General features: G+C 35.7%; 1 protein-coding gene across 5 annotated transcripts in view; it reads right to left on the reverse strand.

Annotated features, from left to right (window-relative positions):
• Nucleotides 1–24,482, reverse strand: part of PTGER3 (prostaglandin E receptor 3) — a 205,008-nt gene that overhangs the window by 117,517 nt on the left and 63,009 nt on the right. For 3 of the 5 annotated variants that reach the window (XM_090269613.1, XM_090269614.1, XM_090269612.1), the window contains exon 3: nt 14,966–15,057. In XM_090269613.1, the coding sequence (XP_090125739.1) occupies nt 14,966–15,057 (92 nt within the window). Of the gene's footprint in view, nt 1–11,249; nt 12,050–14,961; nt 15,058–24,482 lie in introns of those variants that run through there. The other 2 variants (XM_090269615.1, XM_090269616.1) reach the window with 2 other exon arrangements.

The following is a 24,482-nucleotide window of genomic DNA, read 5'->3' on the forward strand; positions in this document are numbered from 1 at the left end:
CAATTGATCAGGAAGAACTGAGGCAGGCCTGTAGAACTAATTCCTTCACCTCACTAAGTCATAAGTTCCTTATAAGCAAACTCAGGAAGTGGGTTTGCTAATCTTTCAGGAGGAAAATGGAGCACACTCTATCAGCAATCCAGTAGTTACAGACAAAATCAGATAAAAACACATTAGAAAGTCAAATATGCAAGAGATATAGAGAGGGATTCTGTTTAACAGAGAGCTAAAACTGATGTAATTTTTAAAAATTATTTCACCTTTAGACATAGTATCTTATGAGAAGCTCCAGCATTTACGCTGTTTTTTAAATGTATTTTTAAGTGAAGACATCATTAATCAGTTTAATTTCAATGTGTCCATAAAACTAAATGTTAATCATCTACTGCATGCTTAATTATTTTCACTTTTGTCTTAATTATATTATTTCTTTTTATTTTCTATTGTTAGCTTTTATTATTATTACTTTTTAGATTGTATTTATTTATTTTCAGAGCGAGGGGAAAGGAGGGAGAAAAAGAGGGAAACATCACTGTGTGGTTGCCTCTCATGCGCCCCCAACTGGGGACCTTGTGCACAACCCAGGCATGTGCCCTGACTGGAAATTGAACCAGCGACACTTGGTTCGCAGGCCCACGCTCAATCCACTGAGCCACACCAGCCACGGCCTTAATTATATTGTTTCTTATCCTGACTTTTCATCACTAGTTTATATATTTTACATCTTTATTTTTCACTAGTTTTTAAACAGTAAGAGAAGTGGTAATAAAATATTCAAATAATTTTACAACACCACTGCTCAAGATAAATTTACAGATACTGCATAACCTCTAAGAAGAGATAGTGAGAAACACATGTTTGACAGTTGATTACAAATTTCTAAATTTGGCCTAGGAAAGGTCATGTTAGGATACCAGTGCATAGTTTACAGGACCAAGGAGGTATTAAAAACCAATGTATCAGAGTCAAGAGCAATGTCCTCTGTCTTGACTTTCTGTTTAGATTTCTAAGACTGATGAGGAGACATGCCAGTGCATCTTCAGCAGGGAAATGTGTGGGTTAAAAGAGGTGGAGATTGATTGGGCAACACTGGTAAAGAAAAAAGAAAGAATTACAAGGTTTACTGAACACCACTCAACACTTCAAGATGTTCCTAATCACCCCACTTGTTCCTCACAGCAGCCCCTTCACTCACCACACAGATATTTCTTTAGCACCTTCCATGTGCCAGGCACTGTGCTTGGTAGAGACAAAGCTGTATAGGCCCAAGCCCATCTCTACCCCTGTGAAACTTGTATCTAGGACACACAACAAACAAAGAAGTAAACAGATTACAAATTAGGATAGGCACCATGGAGGAAACAAGTGAGTTGAGGTAGCAAACTACTTCTTATAGGGAGATTAAGAAAGATTATTTTTGAAAAAGTATTTAATCAAAGGAAGACAGCTGAAGGAAAAAAAAATATATATAGAACTGTCCATGTAGGAAATAGTAACAGAGGAGCGGCCTGTGCAAAGGCCCTGGGATGAAAAAGGTTGCTCTGTGTAGTGAGTAACGAACGGGCTGGAGGGCTAGGGTAGAAGTGGAAAAATTGTTAGGGGGTGTAGCTGAGAGATGAGATTCGCCCAAATTCGAGTAGGAGAGTTGAGATAAAGAGAAGTGAACAGTAATCACTTAACATATTTTGGAGGTAGAGATATATTTTCTAGTAGTACTTGCTATATTTACTTATTAATATCCCCACATAACAGATGAGAAACAGCTTTTAAAAATGAGGAAGTAAACTAAAACTCCTACAATAACTTACTTCAGGATGGGGTTATGAACCCTGCCTTCCTTAATCTTTTCCCACTGCATTACTCTCCCTGGCTTTATTAATTCAAAGTCAATGTAGGTTTATAAAGTCCCAAAAGGGGAAGCTTTTGCCACTCTAATGATTTTGGATTAGAACATACTTCATTAACCAGGACGGCTTACGGATTTTCAGTTTGTAGCTTCCTAACTTCATTTCATCTGAAAGGGACACCAAATTCTACAAGCACTCAAGATACATTTCTTCTGCACAGAATGTCAACATGCTCCTGTTTCTTCCAGAATTGTGTTGCATTATCACCAGCGATGAAAAAGTTTTCATTGACTAATGCAGCAATCTGCAGCAGCTTTGAACCATATGCTGTTTTCACTCACCGTAAGTCTCAATTGGGCTATTTGAATGGGCAACCTGTTTTGTTAGCTTTTCTAAAAATATACCTGTATCTACCACCTGGACAAGTAAATCAACACATGGAAAAGGTTTAAAATAAGCAAGGTTGGAGTCAAAAGCCAAGCTGGAAATCTCCTTGCCCTTTTTAAACTCAGAACTTCTGTTAGTTATTTTCTTCCTTTTCATTCTGTCTTGACTGTAGAGATTCTGGGGTGTGTGTTAGTGCTGCACACCAGTGCCTCCATTTCTCCTTTTTCTTGGCACATGGCAGGATTGTACTGCATCACTCTCTGCAACTGGCACAGCACGCTGCTTGTTCTAGAAGTATTTAGGTGCTGCTATACAGTTCTTTCCACCCCCTACTGTGTAACCCCATCTTGACTGGCATAGATGTCTTCACATTCTTGATGTGATGAAAAATGAAAATTTCCAAATGAAATAAGTGTGACAGACAGTATATTGGCAGAAAGTGAGGAGGTTTGGATTCAAGTGGATGTGGTTTTTTAATCATTCTTGCACTTGCTTCCTGAACCTTCTTTCTCTCAGCTCTCAAAGAGAGACAATAGCAGGGTTTGCTATAACAATTTATTTTTACTTTTTAAAAAAATGTCAAGTACCTAGCAGGATGCCAAACTATAGATAATGGCCAATGAAAATAGTCATTTTGCGATGGATAATGATAAATACACTAAAAGTCTAGAAGGAGATATCCATGAGGCAGAACTGAATCTGAAGAGGGTGCAGAAATATAACAATTTGTCATTTCTCACTTCCCCTTCCTGCTCTGCCTGCAAGCTTCTTCTCCGTCACGGGCCCGGCTTTCTTCCCCTCAGTGGACCCTGATGCTTTCTCTGCCTTCTTCCCACTCCTCTGTCACAAACTGCTCCCTGGAAAGCGTGTATCGCCCATTAAATTGCCTGTTAAAAGAGCTGCATTTTAACAGGAATTAAGTGAAAGGACTAAAGCTCCAATGTATTAATGCATATGTTTAGATACTGTAAACATACATTGTAAATATTTGAAGATGTTACTTCTTTTCCCCTTTTACACCATATTGATTCACATTGTTTTCTGATTCCTACTCCCAAGTAATACACAGTCAAGAGGATTTCATTCACTTAACAAGTATATGAAGAAAGAGAAAGAGAAGAAAGAAAGGAGCCAGGCAAGGAGCAAAAGCAGGAAGAAAGGAAAGAAAAGAAAATCCCTACTGAGAAAAACAATTCTAAAGTCAGGTGGAGACACTTCTCATTCTCTGAATGATCTGATATTATTCTTTCAGCAGCGATCGGAAGGACTTGAGTTATTCTGCCCTTGTCTTCTGTCTCCAGTAGATACAGGGTATGGCAAAAGTAGGTTTACATTTGTAAGTACAAAAAACAGAGTTTATTCTTGTATTATTATTTATTAATTATTGTATTATTTTCCATACAAATAACTATAAATCTACTTTTTCTCCACCCATATGTATGAGATGTAGAAATGTTTTATAACACTTCTCATATCACTAGAAATTACTCATTTATTCCTGAAGCACAACCTCCTGCTTGAAAAACCTTTAGCCCTATTTGATTTTATCGTTCATTCATGGATAGAATTATTACAGAAATATATTTTAGGGGCATAAATCTCTTCACTCTATGGAATTCTACATTTGTGTTTTGAACAACTAGTCAGATATCTAACGAAAATGAAAGGGACAAAATAATTTCCTCATTCTTAGTCTAGGATTGGTCTTAGCTGAATTTTGACTGTTTATGCCACATCAGGTAAGAATTTTTGTACTCACCTGAGAGTACTAGAACCTCTCCAGGTTTCGGCAGCTATCTTCATAATGGGGAAGAGTTAATTTCTTACATTGTTTCAGAGTCTGGGATGTAAAATGTAAAATTATTAAGTACATGGTGAGTGCTGTCAAATGAATCATGTTAATGCAGTCCTATTTTCTACAATGATTAGTATTTAGAGAAATACCCTAAATGATAAGCATTTATAATAACAAGTATTTATTGGGAAGCATTTCTAGAAAATGATTTGTTCAGCTGTGTACCTGATGAGTAGTAGCTGGGTGCTGGCAAAATCTCCCACTGTGACTGTGAAAACTCAGCAATAGTGTTGATACAAAAATAAGTTTAGAAATATGTTGAAATATTCACTATTTTTCCAAAAACAATTGCATCACTTCCTAGAAACATAAGTACATGGCTTCTCAACATTTTTTTTAAGTATAGGGGAGTCTGTAAATACAGTGATGAAATGAGAGAGTAGTCAATGGAATTTTACTGGCAAAACCTAGAGTCAAGATCAGATCAACAATATATACATTAGAAACACACACTGAACAATTTTCTGTGCAATCATGAATAGCCTTTGGAAGCTGCCAAAGCACAAACATGAATTGGTGTTAACAATTGGACTGGACATCAAAGGGACTATGAGAGGCCATTGACCCACAACCCCAGATGAGACTTTTATTAGCAGATAAAGCAGAGCTATAACTGATTCTTATGCTGTAATATATATTTGTCTACATATAGGCACAAGACTGTAAATAAAGGTTCCAAATAAGCAGTTCTGACTCAAGAAGGCAATAGTGGGACCACCATTACCATCTGTGTTCAGTAATAATATCATATACCTGTTTGAATGCCCTCTCATTAAAATGACTTTGTAAGTCCCTAGTCATCCTCTTAAAAGAGGGTAGCATCAGCGCCCCTTCAACTTTCATCATTTAGATGAGTTTATTGCTTAGATTTGAAAACTACCAGAAAAAAACATCTGAGTGTTCAAAGCAGTGAAATCAACTTGTGTTTATAATGGAGATGCAGGAATTCCTAAAACCTCCCAATTTTCCCAACATAAATAGAGGCATTTGACTTTAGTCTAATTTGATTATATTTCCCATCACTTGCTTTATGAGATTTGTACTGTTTGCTTATTATTTACAGGGAAACTTCCAGATATTTCAGTGTCAGAAATATGATGACTTTCAAATTTTTCTTAATTGGAACCAGAGTTGATATGCATCACTGAGATTTTTATTCAGTTCCTAAACCTGTTAAATTCCAGAAGCAATTTCATGTTAGGTCTTATGATTTTGGAGTTCAGATTTGGCTTCTTCCCTAGATCAACCACCACTTCTGTAATGGGTTGAATTCTGTCCCTCAGCCCAAACCAAAATCGTATGTTGAAGTCTTAATCCCCAGTACCTCACACTGGATCTTCTATGAAAACGAGGTCATTACAGATGTAATAAAGATGAGATCATACTGGGGAAGAGTGGGCCCCCCAATTTAATATGACTGGTGTTCTTATAAAAAGGGGACATTTGGACAGAAGAGAATACTATGTGGGATGATGTGACTTGTGTACAAGCCAATGAATGCCAAAGATTACCAGTGAACCACCAGAGCTAGGAGAGTAGCTATCTCCCTCACAGCCCATGAGAACCACTGGAAGGAACTAACACTGTCAACATCTTGATCTTGGACTTCCAGCCTCCAGAACTGTGAAAAATAAGATTCTGTTGTTTAAGCCACTCAGTCTGTGGTACTTTGTTATGGAAGTTCTAGCTCACTAATACTCATTTGCTGCCATGACAGCAAATAGTCTCATTGGCTGATAAGTGATTCTCTTTTTATCTCCACACTTGTTCATTAAATGGGAATATTTGCATAGTAGCAGTTATCCCAGGAGTTAGCCGTCAAAATTATGGTCATTTGAAAAACTGGACAATGTCTTTAAGCATTGGTCTTGGCCTTGGAAAAGAAGAAGAAAGATGAGACTTGGTAAGGAGAATGAGACAATTTTTCATCAGTTCACACCTTCCTTTAAAAAAATACATTCTAGTAGCTCACCTGACACATATCAATATTAAAAATCATGCTGACAGAAATGTAAGCCTCAATCATAGTTAGAGCTAGCTGGACATTCCACCAATGTCTTTAAAGTGGGATCTAAGGAACAGGAGGGTTTTAAGTGGGAAAATTAATAACAGTATCTGCTCTGAGGAAGGAAGAAAGGGTGTAGCCTTGCTCAGTTTGGAAACCCAATGGGATCCACAAAATCAAGCTACTCTTTAGAAAATAAGAAAGCTGGTCATGGTGTTAAGGGTGGAACAGCCCCTGAACTGAGTGATGACTTTCCCAGTACTAGGAGAATATGAACTGGATGAATTTCCTAAACTGCAGCTGCAGTCCCAACTTCCAGCTCTCTGGGCCATGCTTGACAAATGTAGTTCTCAAACTTTAGTGTGTATGAGAGTCATCTGGAGGGTATCTAACACACAGATTCCTGGGCTCCAGTTCTAGAGTTTCTGACTCAGTAAGGTCCAGAGTGGGGCCAAAGTATTTACATTTCTGCCTACTGAAAATTATTCCTAAGTGATGCTGATGTTGCCGATCAGGGATGATTCTCTGAAAACCACTGAACTACTTCAGTGTTGTCAAGTCTGCCTAATGAAAAAAATCACTTGGAAGGAGCTTATTTTTTAGAAATACAAAAGCCCAGGTTCCATGCAAGATTTTCTGATTCATCACCTCCAGGAATGGGACTAGGGTTTTCTATTCTGAAAAACTTTGGGTGATTTAGTATGATGAGGCAAGCTTGGTAAACGCTATATGGGATCTCTATGAAATCATTTTAGCATCTGTCATTTTCCCAATGAGAGGATTTTACAACGTGGCAGTAGTTGTGTGTTAAGAGTAGCCCCATGACTGGGCTTTGTAAGCCTGATATGCTGGCCCTATAGGCCAGCCATAAAACCCCACTCCTTCATTTCATGAATGGGTTTTCTTAGTGTCAACTGGCCCCGATACCATGATTCAGCCCAGAGACCATCCTGAAACAAGCTCAGATGACAGTTTTTACTGGCAATTTTCCCACTTCTCTTTAGTTCCTTCTTATCTCATTGCCCACATCTTGCTCTGAATATCACTGGGGGCTCTTGCCTCAGGCTGTTTCCTCTTAAACTTTTCAAGCTCTTGCATGTGAGTTATGATCTAGGACATTTATTCCAAAAATCACATTCTCATTTTGAGACAGGAATAGTTTTGCTGGCACCTGCAGAGGAAATCCCATTGGTTCGACCGCTGGCTGATAGTAATTCAAAGTTAACTTTTTAAAGGATGATTGGAGACTTGTAAAGAACTCTGGTAAAATTGCTTGGGGCTCTATTATGCCCATGTGCTGCTTTGGCACACATATAATTTCTATCTCTCACATCTAAATTCCAACCACTTACTAAAAATTGTGGTAGCCTGTACATGATTTATTTTGGGATCATCTTTTACTTCAGGGAAGGGAATTTATAGTGTTTTAAAATAATGATTTCACACATATCATCTTTAGTCTTTACGCCAAATTTACAAGATATGTGTCACTCTTTTACAAATAAGGAAACTGAAGCTAAAATTAAGTATAGGAATTTTCAAGGTCACTCTCACAAGGTTGTGACACTCTTTCTCAGTTTTTTCTGCTACTCTGCCTGTGGGTACAGAGTTGAAATTAAGCTCCTGTGCCAGGGTAAGAAATGACATAGTTGACTAAAAGACAAATTATTGTATATAACAGGCTCACATATATCTTATTTATTTTTTCTAAAAGCAATTATCTCATATTCAACAAATATTTACAGTTGTTTTTTCAATAAGTGTAAAGAAGACTCAAATTTAAAGACTGACCAAAATGGCACACTATTAAAGAGAAAAAGTAAATAGAAAATCAACTCTCAATCCTTACCTATAATGTGCATACCTAGTTGTCTTACACATCACTGACAGAGATTCCAGTCTGGTCACTTAGACTGTCCATCAAGTTTTTATTGAAAATTATGCGCTTAGCACTCTAATGGACTCTACATGTACAAGAGATATATAAAGCATGGGTCCTGCCCACAAGGAGCTTACAATATAGTTGAGTATTAAAAAAAACTACAAATGCTCTTAAAAATACATATTGTACAAATTATTTTTAATTAAAAAAACATTGGAGTTAATAAAAACAAAGACAGGACAAAAATGAAACAAAACACTTTTATCCATGGGATAAGCCTAGAGCTATTTCAAATTAACAATAAACTCAGTAATAGCTTGATTAATGGAAAATGTGAGAAAAAATATTTTAAAGACAGCAATTAAATATTTAAGTATGTATATTAATTTAAAATATATTAACTAAGGTATATTTTATACAGATTCTTACATTTCTTCATTAATTACAATAATTTTTAACAACAGATTCCCTCTGAATATGCTTCCAACTACTAAGGATGTTGATAAATTTTATTCTTTTAAGTAGTTTATATGGTTTCCTTATAACCTGGATTTCATTATCATTTATATAATTTTAAAAAGTGATTCTTATAGACAGTAAAATATGAATAAATTCAACTCAGTTCAAATTTTTATATATTTTATAGACCAAAGTATACTTATAACTATGACACATATACACATTTACATACAAAAGGTAATGACCCTACTTTTCTCCTCCTTCATTGAGAGACAATTTGGATAAATATAGCTTCTGATGGAAGCTCAATCTTCTAACATTTCCTTTTTTTTTTGTTTTGTTTTGTTCTTTTAATCTCTCTCTAGCTCCAAGATCTTGGCATGGCTTGGCATGTCTCTTGGCATTACTTCAGCACATCCTTTCTTGGGAGCAGCACAACTTGGGTTTCTTTGTTTGTTTCATTTTGCACTGAGTTGTGAATAAAAACACTGGTTCTAAAATAGGATGGAGGTGGGAGAAGATATGGGTTCATTTCTTCCGATGCAAAATTCATAGGTTTAAAATTATACCTATATATTACACGTAGTCAAGAACTGGGTATATATAGCAAACTTATAAAGTATATTAATACCACATACTTGTTTTACATATGGATCCCATAAAGCTTTTCAGTAATTACTATAATTACAATAAAATGTGCCATTTCTCCACATGTAACATTTTTTATAGTTTCTAAGAAATTTATTTTATTGTGAAGTTTAATTCTATCCTCAGTATAACCTCATTATACAATATAAGGATCTGTACTTATTTAGGACAATAAAGAAAATAAAGATGAAGGCACTTATGAAAAACCAGTGTGTTTCTGAATCATGAATATTTGATGTCACAGATCTTATTATTTTGGGTGAATTTAGTATACAATGCATACTTTTCTGTAAATTAAAAATATTGAAAGTATTTTATGCTGACATATACTGCCTCTATACCAGATTTCAAACTTATTGAACAAAGATAATTTCTAACTGAGAAAAATATTTACCAAATAGTTATTATTTTTCATATGTTTCCAATCATTTTGTTACTTTATTACTTTCACATGTTGAACCTCAATAAACATTATTATATTAAACTGTTTATGATTATTCTGCCAGATGTAACATTTTTAAATCAGGAAAGTTTAATATGAAAATTCCTAAGTTGAACAACAACATGAAAACAAAGAGCTTTCTATAATATTTGCTAAAATTGTACATAAATTGTTCTTTTTTTTGAGAATTTACCAAATAAATAGCATCTTTCTTGGTGTCAAATACTGCACTAGTGCTAAAGAGACCTATGAAGAGAATAGAAGAAGAGAGTCCTGACCACCATGAAATAAAATATTTCAGGGGAAAAAATATGTCAAGGGAGAAAGAAATACATAATGAAAATATTTAAGAAATAATACAGTACTCTTAAAAATGAGCACTATATGACTTCAGAGTTGGGGACAGAGGTAAGAAGAGAGCAAAGATACTTAAATTGTTCAAGGCTTTAAAAAACGGTGAGATTTGAACATGTGGGTGAAGAGTAGATTTTGCCTAGGCAAAAATAACCATGAGGTATTATAGACAAGAATAGTAGCCAGAGATCTGAAGCTGATTCTGTCCATGACATTTAAACCCACACAGTAAAGAAGCCAGTTTGTAGTTGAAATTGTAAACCTATGTCCTATAGTTGGAGATAAGTCTGTATAAAGAATTAATCACAGTTAATACTTAGTACATTTTGTGTTACACTCACTTTACATACATTATCACAATAACCTCACAGGTAAATATTATTAGCCTTGGTTTATGGATTAATTCACAGAGACTCCATGAGTTTAATTAACTTTCTCAAGGTCACAGAGCAAGTGAGTAAAAGCCAGATTTAAATCCAAGTTTGATTCCAAAACCTATGCCTATATTATGATATCACATTTTCTTATAAATGGAATATCATTGTAGCAAATCTCAAATCCTACTGTGCTATGGGGAGAACCTGGAATCAAAATACTTGAACTTGGAATTGGTGTTTTATATTAGCTACATGACACTGAACAAGCCCTCTGTAAACTTTACTTTCTTTTTTAAAAATAAAATAGTAACTAGATGACAGCTAGACAACCACAAAGATGGATGATGGACAGATTGATGTAACAGAAGCATGGACATTCCTATGATTGAAAAATTTGACTTGCTCAATAAAATATGTTGAATTTAAAACTGAATCAAGGGATTGCATATAGCATCTGTTTTGTGCTAGTTATAGAAGGTCATTTCAAATACAGGTTTGAATGAAAAGAATTGTAGTTTATAATGAATTTACAACTGGCTCAACTATTTAAGAGAAATGACTCAACTATTTTGGCTTAATTTATTTGGCAGAACTGACAATGGAGTCACAGTATTGGCTCCTATGGCTGCTGATATTATATTATAATCTCTTTCCAAGATGTCCTTGTAGGTGACAGCATGGCCCCTACTTAGCACAGCTTCTAAAGAAAGGAGACTCAATAAATACAATTGTGTTGAATTAAATAAATGAAAAGAGGGAGGGAAGGAGGAAGAGACAGGGAAAGAGAGACAAGAGAAAGAAAGGCTGGTTGAACTTATAGGCAAGTAAAATCATATTAGCTGAAAGATATTATACGATGTATTTTCTTAAAATTCTATAGAAGTTCTTATTTCAATTCAGGTATAATAAGTTTCTTCATTTCATAGACGTCACAAAAATTTGTTTGATAAGTATATTGCTTATTAATTTTGCCTTTTTTATGAAACCATAGAATAAATTTTAAGAAATACTGAATTGATAGTGGTAAATCAGAAGGCTGTGCTTGGACATTTTATTGCTTTAACTCAATAGTTAATCATCTAACCTTATTATTGTTTTCTATGACACTTCAAGAGAGCCCTTAGCTACATCACTCCTTTCAATCTTCAAAGACAGAGAACAAATAATTAAATTGATTCCTGAGCTACTAAATGACACAACCAGAATATAGATGTAGGGACTTTAAGTTCAAAGCTTAGCCCAGAAGGACACAACATCTCCAAAACAGTCACACATTTTGCATAAGTAATTTTGTCATGGTGTAGTCCTGACTTCAGTTATCATACTTTTCTATCTCTAAATTTATGTCCTGTTAATTGAATTCTGCTTTCAGTATGTTGACTCTACATTGTCAGCAAGTTATACTGATTTTTTTTAACTCATTGTAAAATCAAAGCAACCACAAAATATAAAGATGCCCACATAAGTTTAAATTCAGATAATAGTTTGAAATTAGAGACAAACTTCCAGAAGATGGGTTTTTCATTTTTTCCCTTTTTCATTAATCACCTGATCAGCTTCTTAAATATGTACTCAAACTCCAGCTCAAGAATTCAGTTTAATACTGGGAGGCATAGGTTAAAATAATAGACCTATTCTTAGTATTATTGACAAAAAATAATTAAATTTAAAAAGATTAAAATGAAAAAATAATTCAAATCAAAATATAAAATTCTCCTTCTCAGGTGGGAAGAAATACACAAATTCAGGGAAGCAGGAGTTGTAAGAAAAGTCCATCTCCGTTCTTTGATTATCTGTTAGAATAGAGAGAGAAAGATGTAATAACCATAAATAGGGATTCTTTTTTTTTGTATGGTATGAGAAATAAGATGTAAGTAAGAAATATAAATGTCTTAGACATCAAAACATTCTGGTTTGAAGTAATGACAGTGTGTTTTGAAAATAAAAGCAATTTAAATAACTAGATTTTGAATCATTTATGCCTCTGGATCGTATAATTAAGCTCAGTATATCCTTTTATTTTCTCAGTAATTTTTCTGGTTCCAAGTTTCTAATCCAGAAGAATAATCAAATCACGAAGCTATATTAATTGTAGGCACATCAAATGATCAAATAATCTTGCCATAAAAACAAACCTTAGTCAGTATTTAACCATACCCCAAATATTTATCAGGAGAAATGCAAATTGAAATAGGCATGACCTACAATGTTTGTCCTATCAGACTAACAAAGTATTGTGTATGTATGTTTTTTTAAAGATAATACATAATCCTGGTTAGGTAAAGCAAAGCAGGAACTCTCACTCATTGCTAAAGAAATTTTAAATATCAATAATTCTTTAGGAAAGAAAATCTGACTATGCATCTTTAAAGAGTATAAAAATTTTACATAGTATTTAATTTTTTGAAGTAAACTTATAGTTTAAAAAACCACCAAATATATTAAAGAAGAACCTCTGCCTTTGAATTTTGGACTATGATACAGTTCTATTCATCACGGGTGCCAATTTGAACACAGATTATGATTAAGTAAACTATAGTGTATCCTTTTAGTAACTATTATATAAGTATTAAAATTAGTCTTAAAACAATTTGTAAATAGTTAGGGAATGCTTATTTTATATCAAATGAAATAAAATCAGGAGACAATAATACATATATAATATTATGTAGCGTGTGTAAAACAAAATTAAGAAAAGTGCAGAGGAAAAATAAGAGAAAAATGTACTAAAATGATGGTGAAGTTTTGTTGAGTAGGGGAAGTAAAGTTTAGTAAGCTGCCTTTCTTTTGAATGTTCTTTGTATTCCAAAGTGTCCGTGGATAGCCTGGATTATTTTTATGATGAAAGGAAAGTAGAATAAGGTTTACTCTAAAAAATTAAAAGTTAAATTAAAGTACCCCTACCAATAAAGAGATGAGAAGTGGATATCTCCCTTGTTTTCACTTCATTTGTTTTCTAGGGGAATCTGTGTTTATAACAAAACAGTGCCCCAGTTATGTGCATTATACATTCATATTTAGAGAAAGGATATAGGACTATAACTATGAGTTGAGGAAAAAATTCATTGGCCTGGTGATTTTTAAGCTGTGTTTTAGGACCAAACAGCTTATTTTTATCCTTTAGGCATTGTTGCACACTATATCTCTATTGAAAAACACATTTAGATCTTCCCCTGAAGAGCAAAAGTGTTTATTTTTCAGTTACTTCAACCACTGGAGAACAAACAGCCAAAGAAATTGAGCTACTAGAATGTCCACATCTATCATAACAATTTACACTGAGTAGAGGAGTTATTGTATACCACCTTACCCAGGAAATGAATAAAATGAACATGTTGACTTTTCATTAAAGTGAAGAATTCAACTTATGCAAAAAGTTAAGTGTGGAACTTTTCACATTACCTCATTAAAACAAAAAAGATCCCACAATGCCATAGTACCCAGAAGGCTATTCATTCAGTTAACCCTACCGTCAGTAACAAAAATATTGAAAAGACGTGTTTGAGAGAGGATAGTCAAACACTCAAAATTTAAAATGATCAACATGTATCATATTTGGCATTATGTTCTGTTTTCTAGATTGTTCGTTCATTGAATTTACATGTGTGATACAAAACAGATCTAATCAATACAATATACAGATGATGTATTATGGAATTATATACCTGAAACCTATATAATTTTATTAACCAATGTCACTTCAGTAAACTTAATTAAAAAGAAAGAAAAAGAAATAAAAATGTTACAACTCCTTAAATATCTAATATCAAACAAAAATATATAAATAATAATACATGCATCAGTAGCATATTACAGTCAATTTCTTTACAGATGTAGAATATTTTTGAATAATTGATGACTACTGTATACCATGTCTTCAATATATGCATGTTAGTAAAGAATACATGTATTTCATAGTAAAATGCTTTTTCCTACCAAAGGAACACATATTCCTAAAAGCAGCCCTAATGATTGAAAGAATACACAAAATATTCAAGATAAATAAACTGCCAAGCAAAGCACCTTTTCAGCTAGAGCTGAAGAAGTGATACTCATCTGGGCAAAGAGTGGAGATATATGATGCCACTTGGATAATAATTTTATTGTTAAAGTCCTTTTTTAACTTTTATCTAGCAATGTCTATTAAATATATATATATATATGTATATATATATATATATATATGTGTTCAGAAAGAAAACTGTACATGGTCATGAAACCCTTATTACTGTTATAAAACTGTCATTTTGACATGTTACTTTGTCTTCTTAGTGAACTTTAAAATAAAAATGGCATCAGAAAAAAATAGATCTAATCAGAAGAGCAGGCAAGAGTGTGCTAACCATATTAAGAACTCACTGAGTCCTGCTGTCTAATTAAAACAAGGGTAGCTTCGCCTTAAAATGCTCTCTGAAACTCTCCTTATTATGAAAATCAGTAATGTGCAGGCTCTTTCATGACATGAAAATTGATCAGTCACAAGGTCAGATTGGACCCAATTTCAGAAAGTTTGTAGTTAGAGGAAATTTACATGAAGCTATAAAAACAGCAGCAGCTCTTCTAAGGAATCTAGTCCTCCTTAATCAAATATGTGTGCTTAATTCCCATTTTATTCTTCGAGATATTCTGCCACTGTAACACAAACTGAGATCTGAACAGGGAGATGGGGGAAGACCATGCTGTAAATCCAGACAGCTTCTAAATCTCACCTTTCCAAGCGGTCACTCCACATCAAGGTTGAGGAGCACTGGTGGGGTAAAGAGGTGGAGCTGGTTGCATAGTTCTTTGTGTGGTGCCTGATCTGTGAACAGACAGAGCGTTTCAGTGGACAGAATTAGTGATTATATCTCCTTTTGTCAGATAACACTTTCTTGAACATTTTTATAGAAAATCAGAGCCAAACTCTGTACCTCAGCTCCCATTGGCTAAATAAAGATGCTTTGGCTATTCCCTTCCCAAGACTATGTCATTCCTGCCTCTATGCTTTAACCCACACTCTATTTCTTCCCAAATTTCCACACCAGATATTACCTGAGAGCAGAGGCCATGTCTAAGATGAGTTCTAAATCCCTAGAGCAGTTACACAGCACTTGTTAAATGCTGAATAAAAACTTATTGACTTCAAATGACTGGTGTAGGTAAATGGAATTCTAGCACTGTCCAGCTCTCAGTGACTTCCTGTTGCTCTTAAGATAAAGACCAAAATTCTTAACGTGACCTCAAAGGCCCTGTTTGATGTAACCTCTGGGGCTGCAACTCCAGCTTGATTTTGAAACTTTTGTCCTTTGCTCTTGTACACTTAGGCCACACTAGCCTTCTATGAGCTTCATGAGCTGTGTCATCCTCCCTCCTACCTCAGGGCTTTGAACTTGAAGCTTCCTTAGCCTAGAGTGCCCTTCCATTCCCTCATCACCTGGCTGACTTTCAATCATTTTTGAGAACTCAATTTGAAAAAATCACTTCCTCAGAGAGTATCCTGTTGACTGAAACTTAATCCCCCCCTACACAATATCAACTATTTTCTCTTTAGGAACTCATGCTAGTTTGAAAATCATAGTTATTTGTGTGTTTATTTGTTTAATGTTCGTCATTATCTCTACGCTACAAGTTTCATGAGAGGAGAAAACATGCTTTGTTTTGTTTACCATTGTGTCTCCAGTAGTTACCACAGTGTCTGGCACATAGGTAATGGTCAATAAGTGTTTGTTTGGCATAAATGACTCTGAGGCCAATCCCTCAACAGCAGTCTCCAAATATTGGTTTAAATTCACTGGATGCCATTAAAATATTAAGAAAAATACCTGAAAAAATTTCCTTTTAATACATTTCTCAGTAATTCTCTTATAAAAAATAACACATTGAAATTAAATTCTTACCAAAAAATTGTTACAAGAAAAAAGCAGAAATAAATAAAATTCAGTGTTTCCCTAAATTTTTTAATTGGATTCCTAGAATCCTTTTTTTTCCCTCAAAAGTTTAGTTAGCATCATTTTAAACAGCATCCCCATCCCAAATAGTAAGACATTACATAAGATGTCCAGACAGACATGTGGTTCTTCTGTCTTGACTGTGTTAAGCAAATAAATAATTTCTGTTTTTGGAAGGCAGTGTGATTCAAAGCAAAATAAAATGGCATGTCTTCTTTGCCACAAAAATTATACTTTAGCCAACATCTATTTCAGAGCAACAGAAAAATTTCAGTGACACTTTTTATAGAAACAGTGTGGTTCTAGAAGAGTTGAGGTCAGAGTAGAAAAAACAAATAGGTGCTCCTATTTATTTTCTGAGACTTTCAGAATCCCATGTGTGCTCTTATATGAAAGACTCCACATGTTAAAGAATGATCTGGTTAGATCAGGTTCTTGCATTAGAAGACCACTAGTTTCTCTTTTTGCTATTATGCTACTTCGGTTTTTAGTTAGAGGCCTGCTTTAACTAAGTAAATGCACTTGAGGTTGCATTATTTGTTGGCTCAACTTTAGGAGCAGATACAACTATAGGAATTTGAATATCATGGGCCAGCACAATGTCAAGTAGCAGAAAAATAAGGAACTAAAATAATGAGGCACTGCAAGGGAATATGTGAAGAGCCAGGAGTTCTTAAGTGTGGTATGGTTCCCCATCACTTCTCCACGAGCCCTCTTTTCTTTTCCTTTCCTTTCCTTTCCTTTCTTTCATTTCCTTTCTTTTTATTTTCTTTCCTTTTTAAAATTCTTACCAAAGAATATGTTTATTGGTTTTAGAGAGAGAGGAAGGGAGAGAGAGAGAGAATCTTTGATTGGTTGCCTCCTGTATGCACCCAGATAGGAGATTCAATCTTCAATCTAGGTATGTGTCCTGAATGGGGACTGAACCTGTAAACTTGGTGTACAGGACAATGCTCCAACTGAGACACCTGGTCAGGAAGAGCCCTGTTTTCTTTATGGGTACTCCTCATAATTTCCTTCATCATTGTCATGAGAAAACTTTGCTTCACGGTCACACCTAATCTGCAACTTACTCTGCTCCTGCATACCATGGATCACTCATTTTACGCCAATTTTCTTTCCTCTATGCCTCTTTTATTTTACTCCTTGTCTCCAGTCTTTATTCTTCATTCTTCTTGGCTATTATATTAGTTTGAACTGCATGAAATTGTCATTTTTGTTGAGTCAAAATGGTTGGATATTGGAAATTACATATGATTTAGCCTAATGATAACCTTACAAATTAGCGTTTCTGACTGGAGTCTTCTCTCAAACACATCCTTCATATTGTTTCTAAGGCAAACCTTGACATTTATAATATCTTTGAAGCCTCCCCATACTGCAAGATAAAGTTGTAAAGTATGTAAGGCCCACCACTGAGTGGCTCTAACCTAGACCTCCAGGTTTATCTCCTTCCTCTCCTCTTCATTGAACTCTCTTTTGAGTCACTAAACTACTCACTCTGCAAGAAACCCACTTATGCTCTTTAACACCTAAATACTGTAGAGTTTGCTATTCCCTTTCTAAAATGCCTCTCTTTACTTCTGTCCAGAATTAACTCAAATTACCCTCTCAGACCCAGCCTTTCCATTTCTTAGGAAAGCATCATTCCTTCTACCATATTTCCATAGCATTGTATACATTACTCAAGATGTGCTTATCATATTGTACTTATTAGTCTGTCAGTTTCTCATTCTCTGATTCAGAGTAAGAACCCAATAAATGTTTGTGAATTAAATAGAATTCTAAGCAAATGATTGGTTCTCCTCAATGGTCAATATTATGAGGCCAAGGACTGACCAAATCTTGCAGCACACATAAGAACTTGCTAGGCATAAGGTACTTTAAAATATCTGAGGATATGCTCATATTTTAAAAGTTCCCCTTGGCTCTAAATGTGTGTAGTCTCTTTGTGGTCCACAGAATTCCTTGAGAATATCCACACTTACCTCTCATCCAACTATATGTCACTCTTCTTCACTAGACTGGGAAAAAGCACTTAGACACTGAGTGTGCTTTTTTGAATGAATGAATGAAGGAATACAACTATTTTAGGTTGAGTATTCCCAGCCGTAGATTCTGAGCCAAGGATTTCTATGCCAGTGGTTTATTAAAAATGTGCTCCAAGCAGAACTCGTAAAGGAGTGGGGACAGAAAACAGAGAAGGAGAAGAAGCCAAGCAAAGGTAAAATTTTAGGTGATTCTAACGTCAGTCTGAACCTTTGGGAAATTCAGGAGTATAAATTATACTGTGAAGTTTACCACATCTCTAGACAAGAGGTCTGGGCTTTTCTACTCCCACATTTATCAGCCATTGCTGTTTTGGGGAGGAATAAAGCTCTTAGGTTCTTCTGGCTCTGTCCATGGGTGAGCCTCTGAAAGTCATAGTGTGAGCAGTTAGCAGCAAAATAAGCAGAAGCTGGGGATAAGTACATGGAATTGGTATATGGGATATGAGAGGTTCTGGGTAGGTCCAATCATGTGGGATATACTTCCAAGCAGATATTTGGCAAGTTAAGTGTATCTGGTAGAAGAGAAAGCTGTCCATGTATATATACTGAGGAACTCTTAGATGGGTATCCTATAAAAAATAATCTTCTCCAACTCCTGCTGCTGATGCCTGAAAGCCTTTTAGCGAGGGGCAGAACTTTGTCATCTGTACTGAGAAGCAATATTTAAAAAGGGAATTACCTTGGGTGGAAGGGAGAAAAAGTAGAAACATTATGAAGAGTCCACCTTATGTCAGGTGATAGCAAACTGTTTTACAGTTTATTTCACTTAATGCTCTCCCCCTTTAATGTACTGACTTTCATCCATACTGAAATGGGTCTTCCCTGAGAATGCTGGATATACAGGCAGAATAGGCCTCTCCTGGCCATCTTAGCACCTATCGCCCTGAAGACGGTGTCCCTTACAGTCTTTGTGGTGGCCAAGATCTTCCTCTTGCTGTAGCTGAGCTCACAGCTCTGCTGTGTTTTTCCCAAATTACCAAATATTTATCACACCCAATCTGCTGGTAAAGCTGGTCCTCTCTCTGGAGTTGAAAGATTTCAGTTAATACAGCTTTATTTACTAAGCATATGTTACAGGATATTTTATTCCAGTTAATACTGTGTGTGTCTGTGTGTCTGTGAGAAGGAGAGAGAGAGGGAGGGAGGGAGGGAGAAAGAGACTTCCAATTTGAATTTTACTCCTGCATTGAATTATTTTTTGTGGCAATTGCAGTAAAAAAGATTGAAATATGAATGGTCACATTACAGGAACCTGAACATAGCCCAGGTGTTTGGCTGACTGCCATGGCTTGGTGGCTGCTGGGCTACCTGTGGTTTACCTAAGGGTGCCCGATGCCTGTGTTCCTGAAGCCCCTCTGCCACTGTCTGGTCAACACTGGGTTGGTTTGCCTGTGGGTTTCTTCCAGAATGACCCAGATGCACCACAAGGCTATAGCTACTCTTTAGCATGTCATTAGAGTGTCTTCTGCTCACCCCACAATAGCTCATTAATTTCTCCCCATCCACTGCCTGATCCTGAACAGTTAAGGGGTATGGTGATCTGCATTGTTCTCTTCCAAATTTCAATGCCAAATTCGTAACATATTACATAGGCTAGTTGGACTCCCAAGGAATACAGAGAAAACTATTCAATAGTTATTTACTTCCTAACACCCCTATCTGTTTCCTTATTACAGATCATTCTGCCCCCACAGCTTTTCCTTTTCTCTTCTGTCTTTCTGTTCACTGGTTCCATTCAATCCACTTTCAAATATTCATTCACTTTTGTTTTCTTGGGAAATAAGACACACAGAAACACCTGTGCTTGACTGCTTAATTCTTCCCCTTTCTGTAAACTTGGTCCAGTTCCTCACCTTCCTTTATCACCAGCTTCTCTACAGGATGTATCTGCTCTTCCTATTTCCTCTCCCTTCAACTCCCTCCTAAATAATAACCCAAACTATAACATACTTTCTCTTTGCCAGGCACTGTTATAACCACTTAACAAATCTTAATTTATTTTGTCTTTCAAATTGGCACTAAGATCGTCTCCTCTGGACAGATGAGGAAACTGAGGCACAGGAAAGTTAAATATCTTGTCCAGGGTTATTCACGTGTAAGTAGCAAAGCTTGGATTCAGATGCAGACTGTCTGGTTCCAGAATTCATGCTAACAACACTTTACACTGCCTCAATGTCTCCAAGTTCCTATGATTGTATTTTATCCCCAAGACAGTAAAAGTAGGTTCTTGAAAACTTTAGGTATTTACTGTCACCTCTGGTATTACAATACTGGAGCTAGTTACAATATTATTGCTCTTTTTATACAAATATGAAACTTCATTAATCTGGAATGAATAACTCATTCTTATGAAGGCTGAACTATTTTCCTGATCTATGAAAAAGAGTTAATTGGTCAAAGTAATAAGAAAAACATATAAATGAGTAGAGGTAGAATTTGACCTGCTCTGATGTGTGTGTGAAATATGAATAATTTTAAAATGTTGAAATGTAAATCCAGCCTTCTGATACCAAATGTTTTACCCAATCCAGACAATAATATATATTCTGCACTTCTTGATTCCTGCTTTTGAAAGAATGTGTAGTCTAGTAGGGAAACTATTGAGATAATAAGAAAATAACAGAAAATGACATATAATCATGCTCCAGAGTATAAATGATGACTTTTGTCATCATCTAATTTGTTGGAATTTGCAAAGCACATCCTGAGATCTGGGTGTCTTCTCAGACACCAGGCCAGCTGTCACCAAGAGTGTGAGTGATCCCTGTTAAGTGCAAACAAAACTGCACATTTGCAAGCTAAAAGGAGTCTTGGAGATGATGCAATCCAATCCTTTCATTTATGGATGAGGATATGAGGCAAGGTTATTTTTCATAGTCATAAAGTTTGTTTGCAGCAAAGTCCTCTCTGGAATTCAGCTTCCTTATTTCTGTTCCATCATAAGATTCAGTAATTGATCTGTAGATTTGATCCACTTGTGAATACCCTTTAATGCACTCTATACATTGTCCCTACAATTTTTTAAAGTGTATTTTATTGATTATGTTGTTATAGCTGTCCCAATTTTTTTCCCTTTGCTCCCCTCCTCCCTGTACCCTCTTTCCCTCCAGCAATCCCACCCCACTTAGTTCATGTCCATGGGTCATGAGTATAAGTTCTTTGGCTTCACCCTTTCCTATATTATTCTTAACTTCTTCCTGTCTATTTTGTACCAGCCAATTATGCTTCTTAATCCCTGCACCATTTCCTCATTGCTCCCTTTACCCCCTCCCAGCTGATAACCCTCCAAATGACCCCCCTACCTATGATTCTGTTCCTATTCTGGTTTGCTTAGTTGGATTTTGTTTTTATTTTTTCAATTCAGTTGTTGATAGTTGTGTTTGTTGTCATTTTAATGTCCATAATTTTGATCTTCTTTTTTTTTAAATAAGTCCCTTTGACATTTCATATAATAATGGCTTAGTGATGATGAACTATTTTAGCTTTACCTTGTCTGGGAAGCAATTCATCTGCCCTTCCATTCTAAATGATAGCTTTGCTGGATAGAGTTATCTTGATTGTAGGTCCTTGCTTTTCATCACATTGAAGACTTCTTGCCAGTCTTTTCTTGCCTGCAAAGTTTCTTTTGAGAAATCAGCTGATAGTCTTACAGGCAACCCTTTGTAGGCAACTCTCTGCTTTTCTCTTGCTGCTCTTAAGATTTTCTCTTAATCTTGAACCTTTGGCATTTTAATTATGATGTGTCTTGGTGTGGTCCTCCTTAGGTCTAGCTTGTTTGGGACTCTCTGTGATTCCTAGACTTGTATGTCTATTTCCTTTACCAAATTTGGGAAGTTTTCCTTCATTATTTTTCACATAAGCTTTCCATTTCTTGCTCTTCTTCTTCTTCTAGCACCCCTATGATTCCTATGCCTCTCCTCATTTATTTCAATTCTCATTTCTTTATTCTGTACTGGTTGACTGTTTTTTTCTTCCTTGTGTTCCAAATCATTGATTTGAACCATGGTTTTCTTCCCTTCACCATTGGTTTTGTGTAGATTTTCCTTCATTTCATTTAGCATAGCCTTCACTTCTTCCCTTATGCATTTGCCATACTTAAGCATATCTGTCAAGTCTATGAGCATCTTTAGCACCAAGGTTTTGAACTCTACATCTGTTAGGTTAGCTGTCTCCTCATTTGTTAGGTTGGCTATCTCTTCATCGATTAGTTCTCCCACTGGAACCTTGATCTGTTCCTCTTTTTGGGCCATACTTCTCTGTTTCCTCATCTTGACAGACTCCTGTGTTTGTTTGCCTCTGTGTCTTAGGTAGAGCTGTCCTGTCCCTACAATTTTTCTCATCCTTAACAGGCTCCCATTCTTTTTTGGCATATGCACAGCCTAATTTTCTTTCCTGTGCTAGTTCAAATGCTACTTCCTCCATGAATACTTGGGTATACCACTTGTGTTTGAATTTTTTTTTTTTAATTTGCTAATAAAGGGGATATATGGATACAGAGTCACTTACTGAGTATCAATATCACCTTATTATAAACTCCATGGAAGTAAGGTTCATATTTATCTTGTTTCTGCTCTATGACCACATATCACAGTTACTGGCACAAAGGATGAACTAAAAAATATTTGCTGAATGAAGGAATGAATGATTTAAAATATATATGTTTTATTGAGTATACTGTTACAGTTGTCCCAATTTCCCTTCCCTCTGCTCCCCTCCACCTGGTGGCCCCCCTCCCTCTAGTTGTCCCCCACTTTTAGTCCATGTCCATTGGTTGTGCATATAGTTCTTCTCAACCTCTTCCTGTCTACTCCATTCCCTCCTACTATGCTTCTTAATTCCTGTACTATCTCCCTCCCTCTCCCCCTTTCCCTTCCTGGCTGACCTCCCCCAATATGTTCCCCATACCTATAGTTCTTTTTCCACTTTTGTTGTCTATTTAGTTTGACTTTGTTTCAATTCCTTAGCTTCTGTTGTTGGTTCTTGTGATGCAGTTTTCATTTTAATGTTCATAGTTTTGATCCTCCTTTTTCTAAGCCAGTCCTTTTAACATCTCATATAGTAGTGGTTTGGGTCTAATGGACTCTTTCAGTTTTATTTTGTCCTGGAAGCACGTTCTCTGCCCTTCTATTCCAAATGACAATTTCACTGGATTAAGTATTCGTGGCTGTAGGTTTTGGATTTTCATTACTTTGAATATTTCTTGCCAGTCCTTTCTTGAGAAGTCAGCTAATAGTCTTATTGGGACCCCTTTGTGTGTAATTCTCTTCTTTTCTCTTGCTGCTTTTAAGATTCTCTCTTTATCTTTAATTTCTGACATTTTGATTATAATGTGTCTTGGTGTGGTTCTCCCTGGGTCCAGCTTTTTTGGAACTCTCTGTGCTTCCTGGACCTGTAATTCTATTTCCTTCCCCAAGTTAGGGAAGTTCTGCTTCATTATTTTTTCACATAATTTTTCAATTTCTAGTTCTTCTTCTTTGCCTGTTGGCAATCCTATAATCTGTATGTTCGATCTCTTATTGCTGTCCCAGAGGTTTCTGATCCTCTCCTCATTTTCCTTGCTTTCTGTTTCCTCTTTCCGCACTGGTTGACTGTTTGTTCCTTCCCTATGTTCCAGTTTGTTGATTTGATCTCTGGATTTTATTTCCTCACAACTTGTCTTGTATGTATTTTCATTCTTTTCAGTATGAGTGGCTTTCAATCCTTTCTCAATCTTTTTAACAAGACAGTTGCTATTTAAAATTGGGAACTGTGTTATCAGTATTTTTTAAACAGCCCAGTACTTTTGGCACAAAGTGGTACTCATTATTAGTATTGCTTGGCTGATTTATGATGCACTATATATGTAAAGGTAAGATTTTTTTTTTAGAGCTTGGTGATAACCATGCACACCTGGTCAAATTCACATCCTTCTTTATCTTTTATGTGTTTTCTAGCTCTGTAAAGGTAAACCATGCAGAAGAGAGAACAATTTATTAGTATCAGCCAGATAGTACACTGGAAACTAACACCTCCCTGTACCATCCTTGCTGGTCTCTGACTCATTAAATTTGATTGGCTTGTTTCACATCTGGAGTTTCCTGGTTCTCAGAACCAGGAGGATGCAACCATGTCCCTGAAAGTAGACTATAACCAGAGCCTGGTTTCATAAATATCCTGGGCTGTGGGATTTATTGTCATGGGGAACTTGAGCTGGTCAGGGACCTATTTATGCCCATAATCGTTAGGTTGAGTTCTGAAAACTTGTTACT

The sequence above is a fragment of the Furipterus horrens genome, unplaced genomic scaffold (genome assembly GCF_987537825.1).
Source record: "Furipterus horrens unplaced genomic scaffold, mFurHor1.1.pri manual_scaffold_3, whole genome shotgun sequence".
Taxonomy (NCBI): Eukaryota; Metazoa; Chordata; class Mammalia; order Chiroptera; family Furipteridae; genus Furipterus; species Furipterus horrens.